General features: G+C 43.3%; 1 protein-coding gene across 2 annotated transcripts in view; it reads right to left on the reverse strand.

Annotated features, from left to right (window-relative positions):
• The window catches only part of PIP4K2B (phosphatidylinositol-5-phosphate 4-kinase type 2 beta), a 196,799-nt gene extending 184,753 nt beyond the window's left edge, over positions 1 to 12,046 (reverse strand). For both annotated transcript variants that reach the window (XR_016313649.1, XM_089683945.1), the window contains exon 1: positions 11,567 to 12,046. Coding sequence is in view for 1 of the 2 variants with exons in the window: in XM_089683945.1 (XP_089540071.1) it covers positions 11,567 to 11,710 (144 nt within the window). In the remaining variant the exon portion in view is untranslated. The remainder of the gene's footprint in view (positions 1 to 11,566) is intronic.
• Between the last annotated feature and the right edge of the window lie 2,521 nt (positions 12,047 to 14,567).

Here is a 14,567-nt window from a genome sequence, read left to right on the forward strand (position 1 = left end):
CTTTAAGTAATTTAAAAAAAAAGAAAAAAAAAAAAGGGGGGATTTTATGCTGACTGAAATGTTTAATATTTTTAACATTGCGCTGTTTATCTCCTCCTCACCTCCCTGCCTGTCTCCAGCCCTGCCCCCGGGGACTTGTAAGGAGAGGAGAGACCTTGCAGTGTAATGAGCACCGATTGGGTGCTTCTCAGGAAAGGGGAGTGCCGGGCTTATCCTTTATCAATTTCGTTGCCAGAGACTTTTTTTCATTTTATGCACACGTTTAAAAAAATAATTTTTGGCCTGAAGATTACACAAAACTCCAAAACATATATTTTCTGAAATCAGAAACCCTAGAGAATAAAATAGCGGTAGTTCCAATTTTTTATGTCACATGATATCACAAAGGTCTAAGAAACGCAAAATTTCAGTAAAAAATACACTTAAGTTAATTTTAGGGCACAAAAAGAAATAAATTATCCAATTTTTTTGTAAAATATAAAAGACGAGGCTGCATCAAGTAAATAGATATCCAACAACTCAAACCTTAAATTAGCATTTAAATTAGCCCTTTATAGGTCATCAGTTTAGTGTTATGGAGGAGGTCTGGTGCTAGAATTATTGCTCTCATTCTGGCATGCGCGGCGAAACGTAAAATGTGTATCGCAATCATCATTTTCATGCGTAGGCGCCCCAAAGCATGCCTTTACGTTTGTATGTGTGTACGTATGTGGGGGTGGGAGGCCTTGAAAAATTTAGGAGGGGGGGCCTGTGTGGAAGCAATCGGGCGACAGATGAGCCCTGCTACTTGACAGGAGCAGGGCTAAAAGTAAAAAAAAAACAAAAAACAAACAAAAAAAAAAAAACAACTGCCCAGCACTACATGTCCCGGGCGTCAGGCGATATGAAGTGCACATCCCTGGGACAAGTAGATTGGGAGCACCATTTACTTGGACAAGTTTTTCCACACCCCTGTAAACGTTCCACCCGTATTTAGGGTGGAACATGTAATATGCAAGATTCTGCATACAAATGCAAGCTATGTTTGGTAAAGACCTTGGGGTTAATTTACTAAATGCAAATATACTGTGCACTAGAAGTGCAGTTGCTCCAGAGTTTAGTAAATGAGGTAAAGCTTCACTTTGCAAAGAATGCCCAATCACATGCAATCAAAATAATAAAAAAACACAAAAAAAAAAAAACAGCATTTTTGCTTGCACATGATTGGATAATAGAAATCAGCAGAGCCTTTCCTCATTTCAGAGTTTCCCCTTAGATCTACAGCAAGTGCACTTACAGTGCACAGACCATTTGCCTTTACTAAATCAACCCCCTTGTGTAAGTGTGAGTAAACGTGCACATGCATATGCACGCTTAATGTGGAATTATGCTCTGTGAAAAAAAAAAAAAAAATTCTAAAAATGGCCCCTAAAGGTTTATGCCATAGTGTGCTGGTATGAACCACATACTAGAAAATTATGAGACGTACCTGTCAACGGAAGCATTGCACTGGCAGTGCTCAGGTGCTTCAAATACATGTAAATTACTGTACTCAAACATAAGATTTTTTTTTTCCCTCTCTCTCTAAGCAGCCCTGTGCATTGTCCCATTGACTACAATCAACATTGCACCTGCCCTCAATAAAAAAAAAAAAAAAAAAAAACACTACACAGCTACAAATGTGGCATTCACGTTTTACTTATGGGAGAAGGCTTACGGATACAAAAATTGAGATAATAATGCAGGAATATTGAGGAGTATGTATTCTAGGTAAATATACAGAAATGTGACTGATATAAGTAGACACAAACCTACTAAAGACTTTCTCCCACCTACATTCTAGAGCTTCTCTCCCTCTTTCCCAACTGTTTCATCAGCAAAGTTGGGACGCCAGTGTCTACTTCACCCATTGTAAACTTCAGACATGAAATGTGAGCAAAGCATATTCCTCTATCGCAGTGCTCACTAAATGGCGGACCGCGGTCCAGAACCGGACCGAGGAACAGTCCTGTCTGGACCGCAGCCATGCCAATACCACAGCTGGGTATCCTCTTCAGGGCCTCTCACTCAGCAACTGATGTCACCCTCACAGTGGGCAAGGTTTGAGGAGCTGCAGATCGGGACTGAGGGGTGGGAGTTGGTGATTACCCAGCTTGTTAATATGTAAAGACTTACGCTCTCTGCAGCTCAAGACAGAAAGTGGGAGTCTTTTCATATTAACAAGCCAGGCAATCACCCACTTGTTAACATAACTTGGGCAGCTCCTGTCCCTCAGTCCCTATCTGCAGCTCCATCCCCCCTCCCCCCGCTATGACATTGGTGGTGGACTGGAGGCCCAAGAGAGGACACCCCAGAAAGATTAGTGCCTTTGCTCTGCCTATGGTACCATAGGACTGTGCAGGGGAAGGACTGCATTAAAAGGGGCTCTGTGTTATGTTACGGGGCGCTGTGATGTTTAAAAGGGAACAGAGAACACTGTGGGACTTCTTTAAAGAGGGAACTGTGATGTAGAGGGACTACGTTGTGAAAGGTACCCTAAAGATGATAATGCAGCGGGGGGGGGGGGACTGGGATGTTTTAGATCGCTAACGAGATTCGGACCTCTGCTGGAAGTAAATTTTGCTGACCGGTCCTCTGTAAATTTTAATTCAAGACCCCTGCTCTATAGTGTGAACTTGACTCTATCCAGATCACAAAGTGACATTTCTGTCTGCTGCCTTATTCCTCTACTATTAGCATGAATCACTTCTAACACATTTTCTTGACACAAAGAGAAAAAAAGGTGACAGACTGCCACCCTCAGCTTTGTCCCTGTGAGCTGTGTGGAGAGGGTGTGTGTCCCCAGGGTGGATAAAAATCAATGAAACCGGATTTTTTTATTTAAATCGGATTTTTTTTTATTTAAATCGGATTTTTTTTATTTAAATCAGATTTTTTTTATTTAAATCAGATTTTTTTTATTTAAATCAGATTTTTTTTATTTAAAAATGCTTTTTGAGGAAAATATATTACCATCCAAAGGTTGTTCCATCATGAAATAAAGATTAGTTTTTTAATTATGTAGAATAAGGCTGTATATGTTTAATTTTTTTGGTAAATAAATTCCATTAATCCATTCACAATGTCATGCTCTTCCAGAGGTTTTTGTAAGATTATTGGGCAGTTTCTCTGCCTACCAGATATCACAGATGCTTGGTTTACTTTTGCAGTTCTCAAAACTGAATTTGACTCAGCGGAGATCACATGCCTCTTCTTCACAGCAAAAATGTTATAACATGAACAGAGTTAAGAAAAAGACCTTAATCCTAACTTCTACAAACCTATGAATACAGAATCAACCCCTTCAGTGCTAAGTTTCAAGAAGTTCAGTGAATAGAATAGAAACAATATTTTTCTGATTGTTTGGAGTGGAATAGATCTGCACAAGAAGAAAGTGAAACTAAGTGTGAGGAGGAAGGGGCTGACAGTCTAAGTCTCTTAAAATATACAGTGGGGATCGAAAGTTTGGGCACCCCAGCTAAAATTTTGTATTAATGTGCATAAAGAGTTAATATCTTGTACTGCCCCCTTTGGCAAGTATCACAGTTTGTAAACGCTTTTTGTAGCCAGCCAAGAGTCTTTCAGTTCTTGTTTGAGGTATCTTTGCCCATTCTTCCTTACAAAAGTCTTCCAGTTCTTTGAGATTTCTGGGCTGTCTGTCACGCACTGCTCTTTTAAAGGTCTATCCATAGATTTTCAATTATGTTGAGGTCAGGAGATTGTGAAGGCCATGGCAAAACCTTCAGTTTACGCCTCTTGATGTAATCCCCCATGGATTTCGAGGTGTGTTTAGGATCATTATCCATTTGTAGAAGCCATCCTCTCTTTAACTTCAGCTTTTTCACAGATGGCATCAAGTTACCATCCAAAATTTGCTGAAATTTTCTTGAAACCATTTTTCCTTCTACTCGTGAGATGTTCCCTGTGCCACTGGCTGCAACACAACCCCAAAGCATGATTGATCCAACCCCATGCTTAACAGTTGGACAGAGGTTCTTTTCATTAAATTCTGTGCCCCTTCTTCTCCAAACGTACCTTTGCTCATTCCGGCCAAAAAGTTCAATTTTAACCTCATCGGTCCACAGAACTTGTTTCCAAAATGCATCAGGCTTGTCATATGTTCATTTGCAAAGTTCAAACGATGATTTTTGTGGTGAGGACGTAGAAGAGGTTTTCTTCTGATGACTCTTCCATGAAGACCATATTTGTACAAGTATCTCTTTATAGTGGAATAGTGTACCACAACTCCAGTGTCTGCCAGATCTTTCTGGAGGGATCGTGCAGTCAAACGTGGGTTTTGAATTGTTTTTCTCACAATCCTGCGAGCTGTTCTGTCTGATATTTTTCTTGGTCTTCCAGATCTTGCTTTAACTTCCACTGTTCCTGATGACTGCCATTTCTTAATTACATTCCAAACAGAGGATTTGACATCTGAAAACGCTTTGCTATCTTCTTATAGCCTTCTGCAGCTTTGTGAGCATCAACTATTTTCAGTTTCAGTTTTCTAGACAACTGCTTAGAAGAACTCATGGTGCTGATTGTTGGGGAAAGGTCAGATGAGTCTGGGCATTTAAAACCTTTGAGATTGACATCACCTGGTCTTCCCAGATGATGATTGAGAACAATCCATGACACTGGCAGGTCTCAGCTTGGCAAAGGGGGCAGTGCATGCTATAAATTCTGCAGGGTGCCCAAACTTTTGCAGACGCCATTTTTTTGTTTTCTGTTATTTTGAAAGTGTAAATGATGGAAATAAAATCTAACTTTTGTTGAAATATTATAAGAATGTCTAATCTGTAATTTGATGCCTTTTGGAGATTTTTCCATCTTTCCTTGGCTTCTTTATGCACATTAATACAAATTTTTAGCTGGGGTGCCCAACCTTCGATCCCCACTGTATATACCGTATTTTTCGCTCCATAAGACGCATCTGACCATAAGACGCACCTAGGTTTTAGAGGCAGAAAACAGGAAAATAAATATTCGGAACCAATGGACTGCGGACGCAGCACAGGGGATGACCAGGAGACTGCGGACGCAGCACAGGGGATGACCAGGAGACTGCGGACGCAGCACAGGGGATGACCAGGAGACTGCGGACGCAGCACAGGGGATGACCAGGAGACTGCGGACGCAGCACAGGGGATGACCAGGAGACTGCGGACGCAGCACAGGGGATGACCAGGAGACTGCGGACGCAGCACAGGGGATGACCAGGAGACTGCGGACGCAGCACAGGGGATGACCAGGAGACTGCGGACGCAGCACAGGGGATGACCAGGAGACTGCGGACGCAGCACAGGGGATGACCAGGAGACTGCGGACGCAGCACAGGGGATGACCAGGAGACTGCGGACGCAGCACAGGGGATGACCAGGAGACTGCGGACGCAGCACAGGGGATGACCAGGAGACTGCGGACGCAGCACAGGAGATGACCAGAGACTGCGGACGCAGCACAGGAGATGACCAGAGACTGCGGACGCAGCACAGGAGATGACCAGAGACTGCGGACGCAGCACAGGAGATGACCAGAGACTGCGGACGCAGCACAGGAGATGACCAGAGACTGCGGACGCAGCACAGGAGATGACCAGAGACTGCGGACGCAGCACAGGAGATGACCAGAGACTGCGGACGCAGCACAGGAGATGACCAGAGACTGCGGACGCAGCACAGGAGATGACCAGAGACTGCGGACGCAGCACAGGATATGACCAGAGTTGTTCTTTAATTAGTATCCACTCTGCAGCGGGACCTTACCTGTTCCTCTATCCATCCGCGCACTGTCTTCCCAGCTTCTGTAGTGTGGGCGCTCGGCTTGACAGCCGGGTGCCCAGTGCGCATGAGCGAGAAGCGCTGCGCTTTGTGATTGGTCCGGCGGTTTCTGGGGCCTGTTATGTGTCCAAGGTGCCGCCTTACCATTCACAAATAGCACCGCTTCTTGCGCATGCGCATTTGGCTATCAAGCCGAACGCCCACACTACAGAAGCCGGGAAGACATCACGCCGCTGGATAGAGGAACAGGTAAGGTCCCGCTGCAGAGCTGAGCGGCCAGCCCGGTATTCTGACACGGCAGCGGTGGAAATACCGGACCGGCCACTCCATATTCGCTCCATAAGACGCACTGACATTTCCCAACCTTTTTTGGGGGGAAAAAAGTGCGTCTTATGGAGCGAAAAATACGGTATTTTGTTTAGCCAAATTAGTTAACAAACATGGATGTTTGTTTAAGCAAATAACATATGCTGTAATGTTATTGTTTCAGTTGAATAAATCTATTAAATTGTTATTATTAAGGTAATGATTATTTTTCTCCTTCCTAAGTACAACAGAAAAGTTGTCCAAATATGAATGATTAACCTATTAAACTGGGGATAAAAAAACTAATATGAAAAGTTGTTATTCTAAAAATCTTCATCTACTTGCATATTAAAGTTATACCAGCAATAATTAGTCTTTATGTAGAAAACTATGATTTAAATCAAGCCTTACTGACTAGTGATTTAAATCGGGATTTAAATCGGGATTTAAATCAAATTCACCCTGGTCTTCCCTCCAATCAGCTCTCAGAACTCTCCTCACTGAACACTGTAGAGTGTAACTTCAGCTCTCCGTGTCCTTTTTTTCTCTCTCAGACAAGCTTTATAAATCCTGGATATTGAAAGGCTGTAGAGAGGGGAAGACTGCAGATAAACAGGTACAAACCTATGTATTTATTTGTTACAGGTACTTATATGGCGCCATCAATTTACACAGCGCTTTGCAGGCACAGGAGAATATGCAAACTCCAGGCAGAAGAGCTAACCTCTTAGTCACTGTGCTGCCCAAGATTTGTTTCATCTCTGTGTATCACCTGAGGTCAATCACTTCACTGGGTATATGGAAGGGTTTACACTCACTAACTTAATTTCCAAATTTCCTCTTCTTCTTTGGAAAAAAAAGATTGGGGTTAAACAATGCTCAATTATGACTTCTGAAGTCTTCTCAGATTAAACCCATTTCACTTTATGCAAACAAGAAAATGTAGAGATACTAGTTTTACAAGAATGAGTACTGAAGCTTTTTATCATAAAGTACTTGCTGATAGCAATTACCGATAACTATTTCTTTTGTGTGGTGCGATCTGGGCCCATACAAAATGAATGGCTCAAATCGCACTGCACCCACAGGCAAACCGAACATGATTCAGACAGGAATCGCACTGCACAAATCACATGTGATTCTTTGCAGTATAATTTAGGCCATTTTGTATGGGCTCAAATTGCACAAAAAAAAAAATCGGTTCTAGGTATCGGGGCATTTGGAGAAGTACTTGGTGTCAGCACGGGTACCGGTATCGATGCAAACTAACTTCTCAGGTATGCACAGTATACTGTGTTCACAGATTTATCACTATGTTTGTATTATACAATTCTACAAACCCACTTAAATTAAAAAAAAACAAAAACAAAAAAAACACAAATGCAAGGCAAGGTTCACATTCGTACGTTGCAGGAATGGGTACAAAATTGCGTCCGTGCCCGTAAAGCACGAAAGAGGCAGAGCTCTTTTGCAGGTGTGTGGCGGTGCCGTTAAGACAGAACTAAAAAGTTCTGAGCAGTAAGCATCTGGTAACACACTAACCTGCCTGCCCGCAGTCTTCTAGTAAATGCATACTGAGCTGTGCATGCACAGTATGCATTCCTGTGCCAGAATGAACGATTCCTGTGCACATGTGCAGGATGGTGTTCTCCCACCCAATTCCTGCCAGCCAATCAAGAATCCAAAACCCCAGTACAAGGAAGAAGGTAACAGCGGCCGGCTAGGGATGCACCAAAACCTTTCCTGTCTATGCACCTGTGAAAAATCCCCTGGACGTTCACAGATGTGCTGATGGAACCTGACATTTATGCCTGCGCCACAATGGCACCTCCAAGCACCTTGCTAACGCAAAGTACCATGTGTTTCGGTGCGGTGAGTAAAGAAGAAAACAAAAATTATATTATAATATATAAATATATAATATTATAATTTTTTTTTTTTTATATAGTCAGCAAAGCCCTCTGAAATAAATGAGCTGCCCTTTCATGCATTTTGCATTTTTCATGTGACATGCATAAGGATAGCCAATTCGTTTCAATAAGCAGCCCTACACATGGCAAATCAGCTTTTGCTGCATTCCATGCATTTTTGCACATGGCAAACCGCAAACTTGCTTGTTGCATTTGGTGCGCTTTGGTTTGGCCACAACACAGGCATATCCAGAATTTTTAGGTGTCTTATCCCATGGTTTGTATAGACTTCTATTAGGTCGCTTGTTCTTGCCACGTTTTATGAAACCTCGCCAAAAGATCCACATGCTGCATTTTTGGTGTCGCAAAAACACATGAACTAATGGAAGTCTATGGGACCACAGCTAAAAACAAGGGCAAAACTCCCGAAAACTGCGGCTACACCTGCACTACAGCTAACCTGGAGTGCACCAGTGTGAACCCAACCCAACAATGAATGGCAATGCAAACGCAATACATTTTTGCGTGCTTTGTAAACACATTTGAAAAATGCACAGGTGTGAATGGAACCTTAAGTGGAGTAACACTATGAGAAAATCGGGAAAAAAATTCCATACGAGGTCATATAGTGTGTACACAATCGATTTCCTTATAGTGTGTACACAACCTTCGACATCCAATTTAGACTTTCCAAACAAAAATTTTCGATGGGACAAATTGTGAAATTTTTCTCGTACGTGAAGAGAACTAATGACTTTCGTTTAATGTGTACTGTTTGTGTATGAGAAAGATGGGATACGAAAGACTACACATGATAATAAACAACAGTAATCTACGCTACAATGTTTCTACGCAAAAAAAAAAAAGCTTTTCATTCGAGAATTTTCGGACAATTCGTACCATCCTTGGGTTCAACTTGCTGTGAAGCACCGAGGAAATTGGATGATCGTTTGCCCGATTTTCCTATAGTGTGTACCCAGCTTAAAGCGAAACTTCCCTCTCTCAATCAACATTTTTACATTTCTTCAGTCACTTCCTGGTTTCCATGTCTAGGCAAATGAGGTCATACACTCCAGGAGTCTTCAGGAGAGGAGGGAAGGTTCTCAGCTCAGCCTATGCTTGAGCCAAGGGCAGATGGATTCCAGAAAGTAAATGATATATGAATCAACTGCCCTTAATCAAGATGGCCACTGCCAGAAACACCGGGGGTGTTTTTCAATATTATTTCTCAGCAAAATAAAGCATGGATGAATGAGTGAGTTTGCTTTGAATATGAAGACCAAGCATTTTCTAGAACATGTTGTTTACAAGTTTAAATCAGTATTTTTTGGAAAATAGGAAAATTACTTATAACCCCCAAACATTACATTTTGGTTTTTTTAGCAAAGACCCTAGAGAATGAAATGGCAATCATTGCAATTTTTTGTGCCACACGGCGTTCGTGCAGCAGTTTTTCAAACAATTTTTTTGGGAAAAAAATACACTTTAATGAATTAAAAAAAAACAAAAAACAATATATTGTGTTGTAAAATATGAAAGAGGATGTTACGGAAAGTAAATAGATATCTAATATGTCCCGCTTTAAAATTGTGCACGTTCAGTGAAAGGTGACAAACTACGGTACTTGAAAATCTCCATAGACAACACTTTAAAAATAAGAAAAAAAAGCAGTGTTTGGGTCACCATTAACCTAGGTACCCACTATGAATCGCACAGGAATGTGCAGTTTGCAAGGACAGTGCGGGAAACGCACACAGATCGTGGCTTTCCATATGATGTCCTCCCAGAACGAGAGAACCGCCTTGCGCCCATCATTGCCTTATATGGCGGGCGGGAGGCGGTTAAAGAAACATTGTAAAAATAAAATGTAACCGCTTTCCCACCGCCCTATAGAATAAATACTGCTACAAGGTGACAGGGGTGTGTAAAATCATGTATATATACACACATGATTTTGCATTTCCAGGTAGGAGGTTCGAGCGCCCTACCCAAGCCGCCATTCGCAGCCTCGGCTGTCAATCAGCGGGTCCCAGCCAGTGATTACTCGCAAACAATATAGTTCTCTCCCCTGTCAGCTCCTGCACACTACTTTGCATGGCTCTGCATAGCAGTGTGCTTACAGTGGAAAGCGCACACACACAGCAAACCCTTTGATCACCCCAGATGTTAATCCCTTCCTACTCGGTGTGATTAGTACAGTGTCAGTGCTTTTTATTAGAACTGATCACTGTATTGGTGTCACTGGGGATGAAAATGCAAATGTGGAAAACTGCCACTAATCGCGCTAAAACACTGCTAAACGCTAATGCAAAAACGCTAAAAAAGAAGCTGAAACGTTATCGTTTTGCCCAGTGTGCATGGAGCCTCATTTTTTTACTAGACATGTGTAATAGCAAAAAGTCAAACATATTGGGGTTCTTCTGTCAAAATTCATGAAAAAAAAAAAAAGGCGTAAATTTAATTTGGGTGCAGCTTTGCATGACCGCGCAATTGTCAGTTAAAGTAATGGAGCGCCGTAACGCAAAAAATTGCCTGGTCAGGAAGGGAGGTAAATCCTCAGGAGGGCAAGGGGTAAAGTGCCCCTATCCCCATGTGTTCACACCCAGTGATACATGCATACATAAACGATCACACCACACATGTGAAGTATTACTGCGAACTACAGAGGAATAATTCTAGCTCCAGACCTCCTCTCTCAACTGATAACCTGTGAAGGCTTTTAAAGATTTATGGATAATTAAAAGTACCATAGTTTGTCACCATTCCAGGAGCATGCGCAATGTGTGTCATGTTTGGTATCTATTTACTCGGTGTAATACCCTTTATATTTTACAAAAAAAAAAAAAATGGTATTGTGTTTAGTGTTCACCAAAATTCATTAATATTTTTTCCAAAAAGTGTTTGAAAAACTGTTATGCAAAATTGCAACACCCATTGTTTTATTCTCTAGGGCCTTTTTTTACATATAATATTTTTGGGGGTTCAAAGTAATTTTCTACCAAAAAAAAAGTTAATTTTACATGTAGGAGAGAAGTGTCAGAATAGGCTTGGGAAGCAAGGGGTTAAAAGCTTGCCACACTTGTCACCCAAAAAGGATCACAAGCTTCTTTTTCATGCTACAAACATGCACAGGGCACAGCCCATGAAGCAGTCGGGCTCCCCTATGTGTGACATGCAAAATCACTTGTTCTCGCTATGTGAAAGTGTGAACGCGGCCTTATGGCGTTCAAATGTGCTTCACGCATTTTACTGCAATGTGGAATCAAAGTCAGAATTGATGGGCTGCCCTAGGCGCGTTTATGGTGCCAGAGAGGCTCCTGCACCAATTTGGGCAAACACCTTCAATCAATATTTTTTTCAAGTGCATTTTGTCAAGCCACAACTGTGGAAAAATCGCATTGCGTGTGGTGTGCCGTTAACAATAAATGGCACCCAAATGCGCATAGCGTGTATTGCAGCGCAATCAGGTCCATTCTGGCTGCGATTCCAAATCTGTAGGTGTGAATGGAAGCATACATGGAATGTAGGTGAACACTGAGGTAGGTGTGCACTCACCGTGTGGTTGACCCCCCACATGAGCACACTGAGGAGGGGCTCGCTGGCTCGGAACAGCTTGACTTTCTGACAGACAAAATGTTTCTTCTTGGTTTTGGTTTTGCTGGCGCTGCCGGCGGCGGAAGTGCTGCAATTGGAGGCCATGGTGCGGCCGGCCGGTCAGAGGGATCTCCCGGCTGGAGGAGCTGCAGGCCTACAGGCCGGGAACCCCTGTTCCGAACATTGGCCGCTACTAACAACAGCTCATGGCGCCCCCACTCCGGTCCAGCCGGTCTAATCCCCGCTGATGTCAGTGCAATGTCAGCTCTGACCTATGGCGGCGCTCCATACAATTTCCGGCAGGACGTATTCCGCAGACGTCTCCGCTACCTCCACTCCTCCAGCCAGTCGGCTTTTTTTGGAAGTCGGCTTAGGGAGACCACTATACAGCCGGGTCCGGTCCCCTTTCCGGACAAGATGGCTGCCTCCGGTGGGCGGGGCTGGACGTGGTATGTGAAGTGAGGGAGGGGATGACGCTACATCCTCCGCACATGGAGGGGAGTCCTGAGGGAACACACACTGTATATAGGCCGGCCTCACCACTACGGGAACTAGGGGGTAGGAGCCTCACTGAGGTGTTCGTGTGGAGGAAAATGACCCCAGCTAAGAGCTAAGAAACACTGCCTCGCTGACTGACTAGTAGGCCTTGGGTCACACCTATGCAGTGTGCTATTCCATCTGTTCCTGCACTGCGTTTTTGCACACACATTTTTTGTGCGTTTTTTTGGTGCATTTTGTGTTTTTTAGGCCTGGTTCTCACCTAAGTATTTTGCAGAAATGCAGTACAGTCCATTTAAAATGATTTCCTATGGGACGTTCACATCTCCCGTGTTTTCACCCACTGCGATTTTTGGAAAGGGTCAGGGACTTTTTTTTTAAACACGTGTTGGTTCAAAAGACTTCAGTGTAGATGCTGCAGAAATGCATGTAGTGCACTTTGCATTTTAATCTGTCCCGCAACAAGTTGGCCAAAAAAAAGCATCTAAAATGCACAGCAAAACACTGCAGAAATGGATCAAACACAAACTGCATAGGTGTGAACCTAGCCGCCTTGATTTTTTCTTGTGTAATTTGTTGCTGGGCAGATTTAACCACTTGCCGCCCTGCCACTGTATATATACGTGTGCTGGGTCGGCACTGGGGCGCAAAACCATGTTTTAAAACGGCTCCGCGCTCCCAACGTTTTTGCCGGCAGGGGGCGTGCGCTCCCGCCAACCTGCGGGTGACACCATTCGATCCAGGAGGGATCAATCATCAGATGATCGGTCCCTGTCCTGTGTTGACATTTACACAGGACAGGATATGATGTCATTCTCTGCCTGGACACATTCCGTTCCAGACAGAAGAAGACATCCAAACAATGAGTAAAACAGCACATACCCACAGTTAGAACACACCTAGGACACATTTAACCCCCTGATCGCCAACTCCCCCAGTTAACCCCTTCACTGCCCTGTCACCAGTGTCACTGATCAGTGAACCGATTTTTACTGATCACTGTATCAGTGTCGCTGGCGACTTCCGATAGTGTTAGCGCCCCTCCCAGATAGCGCCAGATTGCCCGCCAGTACACCAGTAATCCCGTTTAACCCCTTGATCGCCCCCCCCGTTAACCCCTTCACTGCCTTGTCACCAGTGTCACTGATCAGTGAATCGATTTTTACTGATCACTGTATCAGTGTCGCTGGCGACTTCCGATAGTGTTAGCGACCCTCCCAGATAGCGCCAGTTTGCCCACCAGTACACCAGTAATCCCGTTGAACTCCTTAATCCCCCCCCAGTTAACCCCTTCACTGCCCTGTCATCAGTGTCACTGATCAGTGAACCGATTTTTACTGATCACTGTATCAGTGTCGCTGGCGACTTCCGATAGTGTTAGCGCCCCTCCCAGATAGCGCCAGTTTGCCCGCTAGTACACCAGTAATCCCATTTAACCCCTTAATCTCTCCCCCCCAGTTAACCCCTTCACTGCCCTGTCACCAGTGTCACTGATCAGTGAACCGATTTTTACTGATCACTGTATCAGTGTCGCTGGCGACTTCCGATAGTGTTAGCGCCCCTCCCAGATAGCGCCAGATTTCCCGCTAATACACCAGTAATCCCGTATAACCCCTTGATTGCCCCCCCCCCCCGAGTTAACCCCTTCACTGCCCTGTCACCAGTGTCATTGATCAATGAACAGATTTTTACTGATCACTGTATCAGTGTCGCTGGCGACTTCCAATAGTGTTAGCGCCCCTCCCAAATAGCGCCAGTTTGCCCGCCAGTACACCAGTAATCCCATTTAACCCCTTGATCGCCCCCCAGTTAGCCCCTTCACTGCCCTGTCACCAGTGTCATTGATTACAGTGAACAGATTTTTACTGATCACTGTATTAGTGTCACTGGTGACTTCCGATAGTGTTAGCGCCCCGCCCATATAGCGCCAGTTTGCCTGCTAATGCACAGGATTTTTTTTACCAAAAACATGTAGCAGAATACATTTTGGCTTAAATTTATGACTAACTTTGAGTTTACGATATATTTTTTATAGCTGAAAGTAGAAAATATTGTTTTTTTTTTCAAAATTTTCATTTTTTTTGTTTATAGCGCAAAAAAAAAAAAGCGCACAGGTGATAAAATACCACCAAAAGAAAGCTCTATTTGTGGGAAAAAAAAGGATGTAAATTTCGTTTGGGTACAGCATTGCATGACCGCGCAATTATCATTTGAATTAGTGCAGTGCTCTATAGCAAAAAAAGGCATAAATTACAGTATCTATACCATAGTTTGTAGATGCTATAACTTTCACACAAAGCAATCAATATACACTTATTGGGATTTTTTTCACCAAAAACATGTAGCAGAATACATTTTGGCTTAAATTTATGACTAACTTTGAGTTTACGATATATTTTTTATAGCTGAAAAAGCACACAGATGATAAAATACCACCAAAAGAAAGCTCTATTTGTGTGAAAAA

The sequence above is a fragment of the Staurois parvus genome, unplaced genomic scaffold (genome assembly GCF_062004578.1).
Source record: "Staurois parvus isolate SC_StPar_1 unplaced genomic scaffold, SC_StPar_1.0 ptg000328l, whole genome shotgun sequence".
NCBI classification, from domain to species: domain Eukaryota; kingdom Metazoa; phylum Chordata; class Amphibia; order Anura; family Ranidae; genus Staurois; species Staurois parvus.